This window comes from Cyprinodon variegatus, unplaced genomic scaffold, assembly GCF_000732505.1.
Source record: "Cyprinodon variegatus isolate N-32 unplaced genomic scaffold, C_variegatus-1.0 Scaffold158, whole genome shotgun sequence".
NCBI lineage: Eukaryota > Metazoa > Chordata > Actinopteri > Cyprinodontiformes > Cyprinodontidae > Cyprinodon > Cyprinodon variegatus.
In genome coordinates this window covers 591289-605369 of record NW_015150611.1, presented here as the reverse complement: position 1 = coordinate 605369, position 14081 = coordinate 591289, and the positions used below count along the sequence as shown (strand labels likewise).

The 14081-nt window shown below is 36.7% G+C and overlaps 1 protein-coding gene across 2 annotated transcripts; it reads left to right on the top strand.

Annotated features, from left to right (window-relative positions):
* The first annotated feature begins 2343 nt into the window (after positions 1-2343).
* Positions 2344-13694, top strand: emc1 (ER membrane protein complex subunit 1). Of its 2 annotated transcripts, XM_015377800.1 has the most exons (23): positions 2344-2472; positions 2876-3003; positions 3095-3160; positions 3244-3337; positions 3443-3571; positions 3812-3938; positions 4057-4206; positions 4339-4506; positions 4890-4961; positions 5230-5328; positions 6663-6759; positions 7966-8082; positions 8252-8260; positions 8737-8936; positions 9078-9227; positions 9399-9560; positions 9697-9816; positions 9929-10066; positions 10242-10415; positions 10545-10755; positions 10861-10945; positions 11268-11397; positions 12886-13694. In XM_015377800.1, exons 1-23 carry the CDS (start codon positions 2381-2383, stop codon positions 13063-13065), a joined length of 2898 nt encoding a protein of 965 aa, XP_015233286.1. In that variant the 5' UTR covers positions 2344-2380; the 3' UTR covers positions 13066-13694. The 2 variants fall into 2 exon arrangements, with proteins under 2 accessions (XP_015233286.1, XP_015233287.1); XM_015377801.1 differs by lacking the exon at positions 8252-8260.
* The last annotated feature ends 387 nt before the right edge of the window (positions 13695-14081 follow it).

Below are 14081 nucleotides of genomic sequence, written 5' to 3'. Positions count from 1 at the left end.
TATATATATATATATATATATATATATATATATATATATATATATATATAAAATATAGTTCTCAAGCAGAGTTTAAAAATATATTTTAAGCCATTTGTCCTGCCTAAAACATCAAATAAAGTACAGAACAACCAAGGGTTTGAACACTTAACTGTTCTAAGTATCAAATTGAGATTTATCATGATCATGAAAATTATTCTTAAAATCAGTTCTAATGATTATATTGACAATTTTCTTCTCTCCTTTAATGGTTTGCAAATTTCAATAATTGGTAATAAGTTCTTATCCACAGTGTAACTATATTTGATTTAGTAAACACATGATTCAAACCTTATATGTTTAAAATAAATTATAAAAAAAAACTGTACACATTTCTGCACATAAATTTATTTCCTTAAATTATCATAAATACATTATTTGAATGATAGAGGTAGCAGAAGTCAAATATTTCCTATTGCCTCTTTCCCACTGAAAATGGTCTGTTAAACTGGGTTTTTCAAACATGAGTCGACCTGCTAACAATCTGCATTTGTCTCCCTTCGCACTGGCAAAAAAAAAAAACCATGTCTAACTCCTTGCTGGCATGCTGTGTGGCCTCTGTCCTCCCACTGCTGCGTGTCTGCTGACACCATCACGCTGGATTGGCATTCATGATGTCACCAGTGTTACAGAAATCAGGAGAGTAAACAATTGAGGGCAACATTTAAGGAAGCCGGGGCGTAATAATAGTGCTTCAATGTTTCGCTCTAATATCTATCCGAATCCTTCCCGCCAGTGCTGCTACATGTAAATAGAATGTAAACAGAGTTGTTTCAGCTTGTTAGATCTGAAGCAACTGGTGTTGTGTGTTGACGTCCGTACGTTGCAATCAATGGTGTCACACAATTTAGCAGGTTAATCCGGGTCTAGTGTTCCCACTGCATGCCGATCAGAGCCAAGGAAATTGTTTACAGTGTACTGTGTACAGCCCAAAAAAGAATTTAAATAACAATGCTTTTGAAATAAAATATTTATTTAGTTATCATGCATTAGTATAAATGAAAATGCAAACATTTCATAATTAAGTATTTTTTATTTATTTATTTTTTACATCTGTCACATTGTGTTAAAACATAATGGAAATAAAAAAAAAAATCACTAAATCAATATTTGGATTTTTATTTAAGTAAATAATCATTTTCTCACTTTATGCCTTGTAATACAGATACAACTGTGTGGAATTAATACTTCTTTACCCAATAGAATATTTAATCACTGCATTATATTAGAATTCTATGCATGTCTTTAGGCAGACCCAACAATGTCATTCTTATTTGTTTTCATCTTAAGATTTGATTTGTTATTTTTATTTCATGTTTTGTTAAAGGTCCATGGAAATGCCGTTTGATTAAAGAAAAATAATTATAAGTGAAAAAACACTTCTGGGCATTATTAGAATGACAGGGGCATTTTGATGAACATGTCATTATAAACAATAAGCTGCACATACAGAAATTGTAAAATAACAAATCTGCATAACTATTATGTGTTTTAGGTCAAAATTAATGTCACAATCCTTTAATAGTAAATTAAATATATTCCCACATGTTTTGACCCTTCAAATTCTCTCTAAAAAATCTGTAAATGAAAAGTTTAGCTGTAGTAAGAGCAAGCCACACTAATAACATAATGCAGTTAGTTTTTTGCTTTAAATGCTTACTTTTTTTAAGGCAAGCTTTCATCTCTCTCAGACATGACATACCTTAAAGATAATACAGTAGACGTCAAAATGAAACTTGTTCTATGTGATGTTTCAGATAAAATGGCAGATATATAAATTAGATTAAAAAAATAAACTAAATGGATTTAAATGTTTTATGTTAAATAGGTTATAGAATAAATACATGTTTGTTTTTTCTGTTAACAACAGGATATCTCCAGTTAATTGCATAGTAAATTGATTTATTAATTATTTTCCTAATAATTTTCAGGCATTTAAAACTTCTCATTTATGTATCTTTTCTGTCAAGTTTGCTAATCTGTATGATGGAGCTATAGACTGCTACGTAGGTCTATAATTGATATTCAGTTATATCTGTAGATATAGCTAATTTTTTTTAAGCATTTGCTATAAAATAATAATAATATTGATGATGCATAACTAATTACAGGTACATAAATAATCTATTTTCCACAGTTTAATTGAAATGAACAAATCTATAAATACATATTAAACAATTTATTAATATATTCCATTGCTGCACATTTGGCCCTTTATATCGTTTCAGCTAACGTTTCTTCTTTTTGACCTGTAGGTGGCAGCACTTCCTTTTTTGGAACAAATTGGAAGTCTGACAACTTCCGACTTCCGCTTTCCGTTGAGCAAGTCAAAGCTGCTGCAATGGCAAAGCTAATTTTGCTGTTGCTGGAATTGTGTATTATATTTTGTGTTGTCCATGCTGTATTTGAGGACCAAGTGGGAAAATTTGACTGGTAAGAAAAGCTCACTAAACTATAAAAAATAACGTTTTTTCTAAGGTAATATCTTTTACAATTTGAAGATGCTAATGCTAACACCTGTCAAGGCGTTAGCTTCGACTCGGTGTGTTTTAGTGAGCACTTTCACGAGAGGACATCTTTAAAAAAGCAATGAATAATCATCGAATATATATGTTTTTTTTTACCCTGTCAGAAACACGAATAGCATTTAAATTAAATTAATTGGCTATTTAAACATGGTTATGTAAGAAAAATCGGCTTATTTGTAAGTATAGATGAATTCTTACATACAAATGATTAATGTCATTAATCTTAATAACACTGGCTGTTTTTCTTTTGCGATAATCATATTAGTTGTGGCAGTTATTTAAAAAAATAATCATTTTTTGCTTTACAGGAGGCAGCAATATGTAGGCAAAGTTCGCTTTTCTCATTTCGACACACAAATGCAGTCGTCCAAAAAGGTCCTTGTAGCAACAGAGAGTAATGTTTTTGCAGCGCTAAATTCCAGGACAGGAGAGCTTTGTAAGTATTTCTATTTCACTTGTTAGCTGTCATATGGTCTGATCTTTCTGTTCCTACTCACAATACACTGTCCCGTCCATGTCTAATTCAGTTTGGAGACATGTGGACAAAACTGGTCCAGAGGGAAACATTGACGCTCTTCTGCATCATGCACAAGGTGTTGTCATCTTATTAACATTCAGTTTTGCTCTTTGCATACAAGTGTAATCATTGATCATAAAATTGGTTTTCTACCATTAGATGCAATACTGGTGGTTGGAAATGGACGTGTGTTGCGCTCCTGGGACGTTAACATTGGTGGTTTGAATTGGGAAGTTTTGCTGGACTCTGGCAGGCGAGTACCAGCTTGGTTTTTAACCATTTTTTTAAGTCCAAGATTGTTCATGTGGATTCAATCTCAAATTCTTTTATTATTGTTTTTTGTTTTTGTTGTTTTTAGTTTTCGATCAGCCTCTTTAGTCGGACAACAAGGCACAGTCAAACATGTAGCTGTTCTAAAGAAAGCTTTCATCTCTGTTCATTATTTGTCCAATGGGCATCAAAAATGGATAGAGAACCTACCAGACAGGTATTTATTTATCTTATTTTGTTTTGTTGTTTTATGCATAAGGCAGAGATGGGGAAGTTGAGACAGCAGGTAAGTCCAATCTGCACAATTTAATTCACTGTGCAGATTGGACTCTCCTTCTTCAGTGGCTGGGTAGAACAAATACATTACATAGATGCGACCTGTTGACTCCACTTCCCTCGTCTCTGGCATTATGAATATAATACTTATTAACCCTATATTATGTTTTCATCCTTACAGTGAAACTGTGGATTATCAAACTGTTTATTCGGGTGGAAATGGTCATGTCCTTGTGTTGGGAGTTGTTCCCCATTCCCATATTACTATTGTAGTTTACAGCATGGAGGATGGAGAAATAATCAAGCAGGTATTCCCTAACGTATTCAAATTTACATCAAGTAAAGAAACCATAGAAGGAAAAACATTAAAATGTTATATAAACCAATTTATATTTTATTCCTTTCTTTGGTTGCTGATTTTTCCAGGTCTCAGTTGAAGCTCCATGGTTGTCCAACATCCCAGCCAGCTGTGTAGTGGTTGGTCAGGGGATTTTGATGTGTGCAGACTCAACAACAATGTCCCTAAACACACTTGATTTACACCAGCAAACACAGATGACACAGATCCCGCTGCAGGTATCAAGCAAACCAAAACAAAACCTTACACTTCCATGAAATAACTCTACATATTTGTCTTATCTGGATCAGTTCTTTAGAGGCATTGTTGTTTAAAATGTTTTCTTTTTTTTCCCCCTTAACTTATTACAGTCACTGGGGCTTGAAGCGGACCCTGACTTCCATCCCTCTTTAATGTCACACCAGCCCAATGCTGCCCAGAAGCCTCTATCGGAGTTCTTCCTTCAGCTTGGGCCTGAACGCTATTTACTTCTGCAGTTGAACAATGGGCAGATAGTGACATTAAGAGACTTCAACCCAGTATGTATCCTCCCTTCAACTGATAATAATGTGAAGGACTTTGCTTACTTTGTTTGGGAAGTGGGCGGGTGGGGGGCTCTTTAATAGGAGATTATGTACCTTTGAAACTTGAAATTGTGCAAAGCTCCATTCTGCAGTGTTATAATTCCTTTGGGGAGAAAAAAATGTAAGCAGATATATATTGTATTCTTTTAGTTCAATTCGCAAACGGAAGGAAACCAGTGAAGCTACTCTGGTTGGAAGTAAAACAAAAAAGAAAAAAGTGTAATTTATCTGCTTGTTTATCTGGATGATTTTAGAGCCGTTTTCTCAACCATAAGATAAATGATTAAAATCAGCAACTTGTGAGTAAAATGTCATGACTTATCTCTCTTTATTTCTAGGCCTTGCTGGCTTCATTTGCAACAACTGGAGAGAAGACTGTAGCTGCTGTTATGTCACCCAAAAATAAAACTGTAAGTAAATCACAGATCTCGCTCTTATTCCTGGATGTATGGTGTACAATTTAATTAATTCCAGTGATTGATATTGGGTGTGGGTTAAATTGTCATTGTTAAGGGCCTTAAGATAACAGGTTTTGTGAACTGGTGCTATAGACATAAACTGAATCATTGAATTAATTTATTGAATATAGTCAGCTTCTTTGTGTAAGCAATGAGACCCGTATCATTTGTTTTTCTTCAAATAAATAATGAAATATAATTAATCATTATCACCCCCCAGGCCTGCAGTATTAACCTCTTTAGTGCTGACACGGGGCGTAGACTTCTTGACACAACGCTGATTTTCACTGTGGATCCTAATGGAGGGAAACCAGAGAAGGTGAATAGACTTTTATTCTAAAGATTGGTATGTGTATTTAAACATAAATGTATTAAAATTATCTTACTATTTTTCAATCTTTAAGTTATCATGTTTTTGTATGTAAAGCAGCATTTAGAGATAAACATGTCTCAGGTCAATATACTGCTCTTACTGTGTAGCGAGGCCCTTTGCGGGCTGCCCTTTTAAGAAAAAAAAAAAAAAATTCTCTCCAGTGTTACATGAGAGCGTGCAACCTGTTGCTGGGTCGTGTGAGCACCGCTTTACGGCCTCTAAGCTTACCTTAAAAGTTGTAAGGCAAAAAAATTCACCTTTACTTTATCAGAGATATTTATACTCTTCGATTTAGTATTTCCTTTAGAGAGTAAAATGCAGCTTTTGTGTTTAAAAGTAACTCAATGACCTCAATATTCTGGTCCTAAGTGGTCTGCTTTCTGCTGTATATCCTCACAAACTTTCCTATTTGGCGTTAAGAAGCCAAAAGTAATCCCACAATCCTTTGCTTGACAAGACATATTGACCCAGACCATCTTATGGAAACAAATACATTAGTGTTTACTGTGTGTGACGTGGGGTTTATAATGGAGAGCTTCAGCTGTATATAGTTACAGAATTTGTTTTTTGTTGTTCTTTTTCGGGAGGCTATAGTATGAAGATAACTTTAAATCAAAACTGTTTGTCTTATAATTTGTTTTGCACCATTTTTTTAGATCAACTGGAGCAAAACTGAAAGGAAGACATTTTTGATGTGCAACTCGCAGAACACAATTTGTGTACTTGTACTTTAGAACTTGAACAGGTGTAAATTTCTTTGAAATTGTGAAAGATGGAAAAAATTGTACAGTTACAAAGCTCCAAAGTTACAATGCACAAAGTTTTGCAACATAAGTTCTGGACCATTTTGAGAAAAACTGAGAATGTAAGAGGTTTCTGATGTGCAACTTGTAAATCACAATTAATATACTTGTACTTAAAATTTGAACAGGTGTTAAAAAAAATAAAACAAATTGTACTTCTGATTTTTTTTTTTTTTTTATTCTACAATTATAAACTCATAATAAAACTCTCTCTTCAACTTTAAATTTACACTTACAATGCACAAATACTTTTTATTCAAAATGACCTTTATACTATAGTCCTAATTTGACAAGCCATGTGTGTTTCAATTATGTAATTCAGACTTTCTTACAGTCCACCGTAGTGTTTTTAGCATTAAGCCAACGTAAGTTGAAGGAACAGAAGTTAGGGCTCTTGTGCCTCTACAGACTTAAAGTTACACAGTGCTGCTTTGAGGAGTTTTATATGCTGGTATTGATTTAGCTTTTGTCTCACAGCTACATGTCCAAGCGTTCCTGAAGAAAGATGACTCTGTTGGCTACAGGGTCATGGTGCAGACGGAGGACCAGACACTGACTTTCATACAACAACCAGGTATTGTAAAGGAAGGAAAAGCAGGTTCTAACAGTCCCCACTCTTTGCTTTTTTTTAGTCCTGCTTTTAACTGGTTTTGACTGTTCTGCATAGCTCATAGAAACTTCGTCTCTAAATGTAGATGAAGGCATCAGTTTAAAATGAGGATGTTACAGCTCAATGGGGACTTTATTTACCTTTGAAGAAGGCTGTAAAGATGTCGTCATGATGCAGCCTGAATGCTTCATCACCAATAAGCAATGTTCCGTTCTGACATTTCCAACCCTATTCCAGGTTGTACGATGTGAAGTGTGAATCAGGACACTATGTTTGCTTGTTGATCTCATGGTGGAACCGGAATGCATCTGGAAAATTTAACAAAAAGAACTCAGCAGCCTCCTTTATGTTCAAAGCTTTTGATCAGGAAGCAGTCAGCTAATGATGGTTGATCTGACATCACATGTCTGTTTTATTGAGGGGAAGTTCCCATAACTCTATATGCATTTGTTTGTACAGCATGGAAAAAACAGGAGTAATCTACAAGCACACAGGAGGAATATCCTGGTATTGGACTAAAAAGCTCAATCCTGTGATGTTAAATGTTGATCTGAACAAATTAGATTGTTTATAAATTGTGCGGAGCTTGAATACAGATGCCCTCCTATAAAGAATGTCAGGGTCCCATACTGTACTGAACATTTCTGTCTCCTCCCACTGCTGTTCTCGTTTAGTTCCCAGGAGAATATGAGTCATGAATAAACCTAGGGTTCATAGTGGCTGAATTACATTTTAGCTCCAAAGTGTTTTTGTTTTCTATCAGTAAGATATTTTTTAATATTTTGTCTTTTTGTCATATTTTAGTGAGGGGGAAAAAAAAAACTAGGTGTGGTTTTAAAGGTAGGTTTTAAAGGTTTTTGAAGAACCTTATTCCTCTATAAGGGCTGTATTTGAGAATTATTCAAAACATGATCTCTAGAATACCATTTATCTACTGAGCCATTCCTTGCCCCATGATTATATCAAAGTAAAGGTCACACTTTTTAAACATGGTGGATAACAAGAGACTCCCAGATTTTCCTGCATGCAAAATAGTTCTGTCCTTTTCCACAAGCCTTAAGGGAAAACATGCCATGTTGCTGTGAGTGGAAAGCTCTGAACCCTGTAGGCCTCCACAGGCTGTGGAAGGTAGAATGAGTGATAACATAAATAATGAGACCTGTTTTCCAGGGCGTGTCATGTGGACAAGAGAAGAGGCCTTGTCAGATGTGGTGACAATGGAAATGGTGGATCTTCCCCTCACTGGGACACAAGCTGAGCTGGAGGGCGAGTTCGGCAAAAAGGCCGGTAAATGATTAAATTTTTATTCCCTAATTTACATTTAACCACCAGCAAAGTGGTTTATATTTTCTCTTCACTAAACGCTCCCAACAAGCAGCTCACATGTGATTCACCTGCTTGAATTATTATCTTTACATCTGTTTTGTTCTGTTTTTATTGCTGCGTTTGGATTCAGCCATTCAAGGTAACACGTTTCTTTCTGCAGTTATTCTTCACCATCTCTAAAACACATTTGAGGCACATATTGCATTAAAAACTAAATGAACATTGCTAGTGATCAAGTCATCATCAGCTATCATTATAGCTAATTCGGGATCTGTTTTTTTTTTTACAAAGATTCGACATAAGTATAGCAACTATTAGAAATAAATAAAACCGTTTTGCTGTGAAGATGGATACTTTTAATGCAACCTGAAGGCTTTAACGTTTGCCATGTTTACTGATCTGAACCCAGAGTCTAGCTAAGAATTGTTAGATTCCGACAGTCGCTGATCTCTAAGTACATCTCTGTCTTGATTCTTAATTTTTTTTTTTTTTTTTTTTTTTTTTTTTTTTTTTTTTTTTTTTTTTTTTTTTTTTTTTTATATTCAGCTGAAAAATGTGAAAGTGGGTGATGGCATTTGAAGTACCAGTTCACAGGATATGTTTGATCTTGTTTAGATGGGTTGTTTTCTATGGTGTTGAAGAGGCTGTCCTCTCAGCTCATCATGCTGCAAGCCTGGATAGCTCACCTATGGAAGCTTTTCTACGACGCTCGGAAACCCCGCAGTCAAGTCAAGAACGACATCTCCATCGACAACCTGTCCAGAGATGAGTTCAACTTGCAGAAGATGATGGTTATGGTTACATCCTCTGGAAAGGTAAAAGCTGAAAGCTTATCCTTAGATCTTAATGTAAAGAGCTCCATAGTTGCTGATGTTCAGCTAGGTTTGATGTAGTTTAAGTTGAGGCAGGTTTACATTCAACATATTGTTGATTCCTGCTTTTCTTTTCCCGCTAAGCTGTTTGGAATAGACAGCAAGACGGGGGCCATTTTGTGGAAGCACTACCTTGATAACATCCCATCAAATGCTGCCTTTAAACTGATGGTTCAGCGGACCACTGCACACTTCCCCCACCCCCCGCAGTGCACCTTGCTCATCAAAGACAAGGTATCTAATGAAAAACTGGGGCCAGTGTTCAAACTCAGTATTTTTTTATTACATTCAATATCCACATTAAACTGTATTGCTTGGAGTCTCTTATACCTCTGTTATAGAGGATTTAGTTTATTAACAGAAATTTTATATATATCTTTTTTTTTTTTTTTTGGTGGGTTACAGGACACAGGCCTGGCTACTCTTCATGTGTTTAACCCCATCTTTGGAAGGAGGAGTCAGGTCACACCACCTGCCCTACCTCAGCCAATACTTCAGTCTCTCATGCTCCCACTTATGGACCAGGATTACGCTAAGGTCCTGCTTCTCGTTGATGACCAGTACAAGGTCAGCTGCAAGTATTCATACCAGATCAACTCCTCTTGTTGTCATTTACTTGTTCTGCTTAGAATCCCATGAAATGGTTGTATCCTTAGTTTAGAGCTGTGATATTTTCATCTATTTATAATTTATTTTCTTGCAGGTTTCTGCCTTTCCTTCAACCAAGAATGTCCTGCAGCAGCTTCAGGAAACGGCTTCATCCATATTCTTTTTCCTTGTCGACTCCAGTCAGGGAAGACTCTCTGGTTACAGACTGAGAACGGTAAACTTCATCAATTATCTGCTCTCTTCTTGTTCCTGCAGTGAGCTGCAAGATAAAAAAAAAAGCTCTAATAATGAAAAAGAGTTAACCTTGATGATGTTTATGCTTTCAGGACTTGTCAACTGAGCAGGTCTGGGAGGTTGTCATTCCAACAGAAGTACAGAAGATTGTCTTTGTTAAAGGGAAAAGGCCCAATGAGCATGTGCACTCACAGGGCCGAGTAATGGGAGACCGCAGCGTGCTGTATAAGGTACAATAACAACCTCTACAGCCTTTATTCATATTTGAAAAATGGTTAAAAGCACAATCTTATTTTTGTCATTGGTTATCTAGTGATCTATAATCATCTAACTATGTTTTCCCTTTCTGATATGCAATTTAAAGTATTTAAATTCCATGCTCTTATCTATCTTCCTCTTTAACAGTACCTGAACCCAAACCTGCTGGCAGTGGTGACAGAAAGCACAGACATGCATCAGGAGCGCAGCTTCATTGGGATCCTGCTCATCGATGGTGTGACTGGCCGCATCATCCATGAAGCCGTCCAGAGAAAAGCCAGAGGACCGGTGCATGTTGTTCACTCTGAAAACTGGGTTGTGGTGAGCAAGTCTAGATTTCTCAGTCACAAATGTCACCAGTTTTAAGGATGGGTTCTCTGTGTTTTTAATTTAACATGGAGAATACCTTCAGGGAGAGATTATACCTCTTGTTCTTGTCCAACTGCACAGTATGAATACTGGAGCACAAAGTCTCGCAGGAAGGAGTTCTCTGTAATTGAACTTTACGAAGGAATGGAGCTCTACAACAGCACCGTCTTCAGCTCGTTGGATCGGCCACACGCCCCTCAGGTGCTTCAGCAGTCCTACATTTTCCCCTCCTCCATCTCCACCATGGAGGCCACCCTGACTGAGAAAGGCATCACCAGTCGCCACATTCTCAGTAGGTCCATTGGTTATTCTTTGCTGTCCTCCAATTATAGTCTGTGTGAGTAAACCGCAATGTTTCTAGCTACTTTAATTTTTTTTTTCTTTTGATTTGTAACAGTTGGTCTGCCATCTGGGGGGATTCTTTCATTACCAAAAATGTTCCTCGACCCACGCAGGCCAGAGATAATAACTGAGCAGAGCCGGTAGGTCCAGTCAGAAGCGGTCTGACACTGAGCTGAACTGCAGTGCTTCCCAAATACAGGGGTTTGCCACATTAAAACCATGCAGTTTCATTTATTTTGTTGTAATTGTATGCACTGTAGTGTACGGTGAAGATGTGGGAGGAAGAATATATGCATGTTCTGAAAACCTTTCTGAATAAACCCTGAGGGGGAGGATGAATACAATTTAATGTCTAAAAAGCTGTGAAACAATGTCTGATTAGCCTTAAACATCACAATTATGCTCAGCTACATGTTAAAAAAATGTGAAACTCTAAATCTGACATGCAGATTTTATTTACAGGGAAGAAAACCTTATCCCATACGCACCAGAGCTGATCATCCGTACAGAGTGGTTCATCAACTACAATCAGAGCGTATCGAGAGTGCGAGGTATTTACACGGCGCCATCCGGACTGGAGTCTACCTGCTTGGTGAGCCTTGCTTTACAAAAAACAACTTTAGATAGAAATTAAAACAGCTGGTTGGGTTTTCCCCCAAAAAATTCTCATTATTCAATAATACAAGGCCATCTTTGGTATGTTAATATGATGTAATTTAGAGAAAAGTGTCTTTTAAAATAGATAGTATAAACATATTCTTAAAAGATTTTTTTTTTTCAGATGATTTTTTTTTTTCTGTGAGAGTTATGGTGGCTTTTTGCCAATAGGCTGGACTGTACCAAAATCCTGCAAAAGTGGAAAAGTAACGGTTATCTGTTCGTTATTTTTCTGTGTCAACATTGCTTTAAAAAAGACATTTTATACTTTTGAAAATCCTGTCTATTTTCTTCTAAATTATGTCTAATATGTAAGGAATAGTATTTGTGTTTTGATTAGGCAGATTCCTCCTATGCTGTATAGATCCTATCTGGAAATCACAAACCACTTATTCTGGAATTTGGTTTTTATTTGGTGGCATTTACTGGATTGGACGATTTATAAAAAAGACAATCTATTTATTTACAAATATTGGCTTTAGTAGTCAGAGAGGATTTATGCATAACCACCTTTGTCAGCCATTGTGGTTATGTTGGTCTTTATAACCCTATTTACGCTACCCTTTTGTAACCGTGCCAAGATCGCTCCAAGCACGGTAACAGAGATAAGTGAGTGTAAATAGTACGCAGAACTAACCTGGACCACACCACACACAGCTGAACTCCGCTAAAATGGTTTAGTCCATCAGTACGGCTCAGCGCGTTTCGGTTCTGGCTCAGTTCTCATAACTTTTTACAGTCAGTCTCTTTAATCATGAAATTTCAGACATTCATAAAAACACTAGCTTCCCTACCGTGCCATAATATTTCCAGTGATGATTGTGCTTAGAAGTGTGATGAACTTCAACCCCTGTCATTGTTTCCTGCATCTGCAAACCCTGATTAGACTATCCTTTGTCGTATCTACTTCCCAAAAGCCGACTTTCATGTAACTTCACTAAATGGATCGGTTTTCAGAGGGTTGTATAAATTGGGCTAATGTCACAATCCACAGGTCCAAGCTAATCCCCTAAGTGTTGGGTGGAGTTATGATCCAGACTGCAGCCAGGCACTACCCCTTCCCCACTATAAGATAGAAGGTGGTCTTTATTAATGGAGCTAACAGACTGTAATTGGCTGCAGAACCACATCTTGAGTTCTCAGCATTTAGATTATCGCTGTTGTGCCAAGATCGTAATTCCTCATTAGGTTTGTTTCCAAATGTCCCCTGTGACTGTGGACAGTTTAAGAATGTATTAAAAACGGAGGAATTTGATTTTCCTCCAATAAACTTATATTTTGTTCTTAAGCAAAAATGGTTGTCATTTAATCATTCTTATGTTGTTTTCAGAGTTTTGTCTAGATTTATACAAAAAAAAAAAATGGTTTTAGTCACTGACCTAAAGGACTGAATCTTTTTATCTTTTTTGTCTTTCCCTTGTAGGTGGTGGCGTATGGTCTCGACATCTACCAGACCCGTGTTTATCCCTCAAAGCAATTCGATGTGCTAAAAGATGACTACGATTACATGCTCATCAGTAGCGTACTCTTTGCCCTGTTCTTCGCCACCATGATCAGCAAACGCCTGGCAGAAGTCAAACTGCTTAACCGGGCCTGGCGATAAACGGATCTTACTTAGTCCTGCACCTGAGAGCCCCACGGCTGCACAAAGGACCTCGCTCCGAAGAGATGAGACTGCTGAGGCCGTGCCACAGGCCAAAGTTCAATAAGGCCCTTAAGGAACTGCAGGGGGACGGTGGGGAGGGGGTAAAATGAAGGGTTAGGTGAGGTTTTATGTGTTTGTTTTTTAACTTATTTTTCAAAAGAAGAACTTGATCCGAGTTGAAACATTTTTTTTCTTCTCCAAAACACTTTTAATAAATGTACAAATAACTAATTAGGAATGAATTAACCAGAGTTGGAAATATGAAATGATACTTAAGTTAGGGACTTCTAGGGAGTTCTAAAAAATGCTCTAGATATCGTACATAATTCAAGAGACCTGATGGAAAGTCATAGCAAATTTAGAAATCAGAAGAGATGGATGAAAAGGCATGTGATCCTTAATGGTTCTTTAAATGGTTTCAATATAGTCTGAATTTAATGGTAAAGGAGATGAATTGAGAGCCTTGATGATCGACAGCCAGGCATAAAAATTTCTAACAGAAGACGCTGTTATCAAATTAAAGGAAACTGTCTATGGTAGACTTTGTTTTCCCTGTTTTCAGCCATTAAAAACCGTTGAGAACTCCAGTCTGAATGTCCTCTTTTCTTCCAAGAGTCTTAAATTGTTACCTAAAGTTTTATTGGGGCGTGAAACTCCTTAGATATCATTACACTTCATGTTTGCCAGTCAAACTCACCTCTCCTCAAAAACCCTTCAGCATCAGACCAAAAAGAAAGACCAAAAAGACAGCTTTCACAATGAATAAGTTATTTATTTAATTAAATAGACCATAAAACAATAATACAATCTGCAGCCTTTCCAGGGCTTAAATCCATGTTGAACCTTCATGGGAACGTCCATGAAGTCTGTAACAAAGGCTGTAAACATGAGTCTGAACCTCAGCAGTGTAAACGTAACGTGATTTCATCTCCATCCACAGATCTTTGTAAAACAAATCCAACATGGACAGTCGA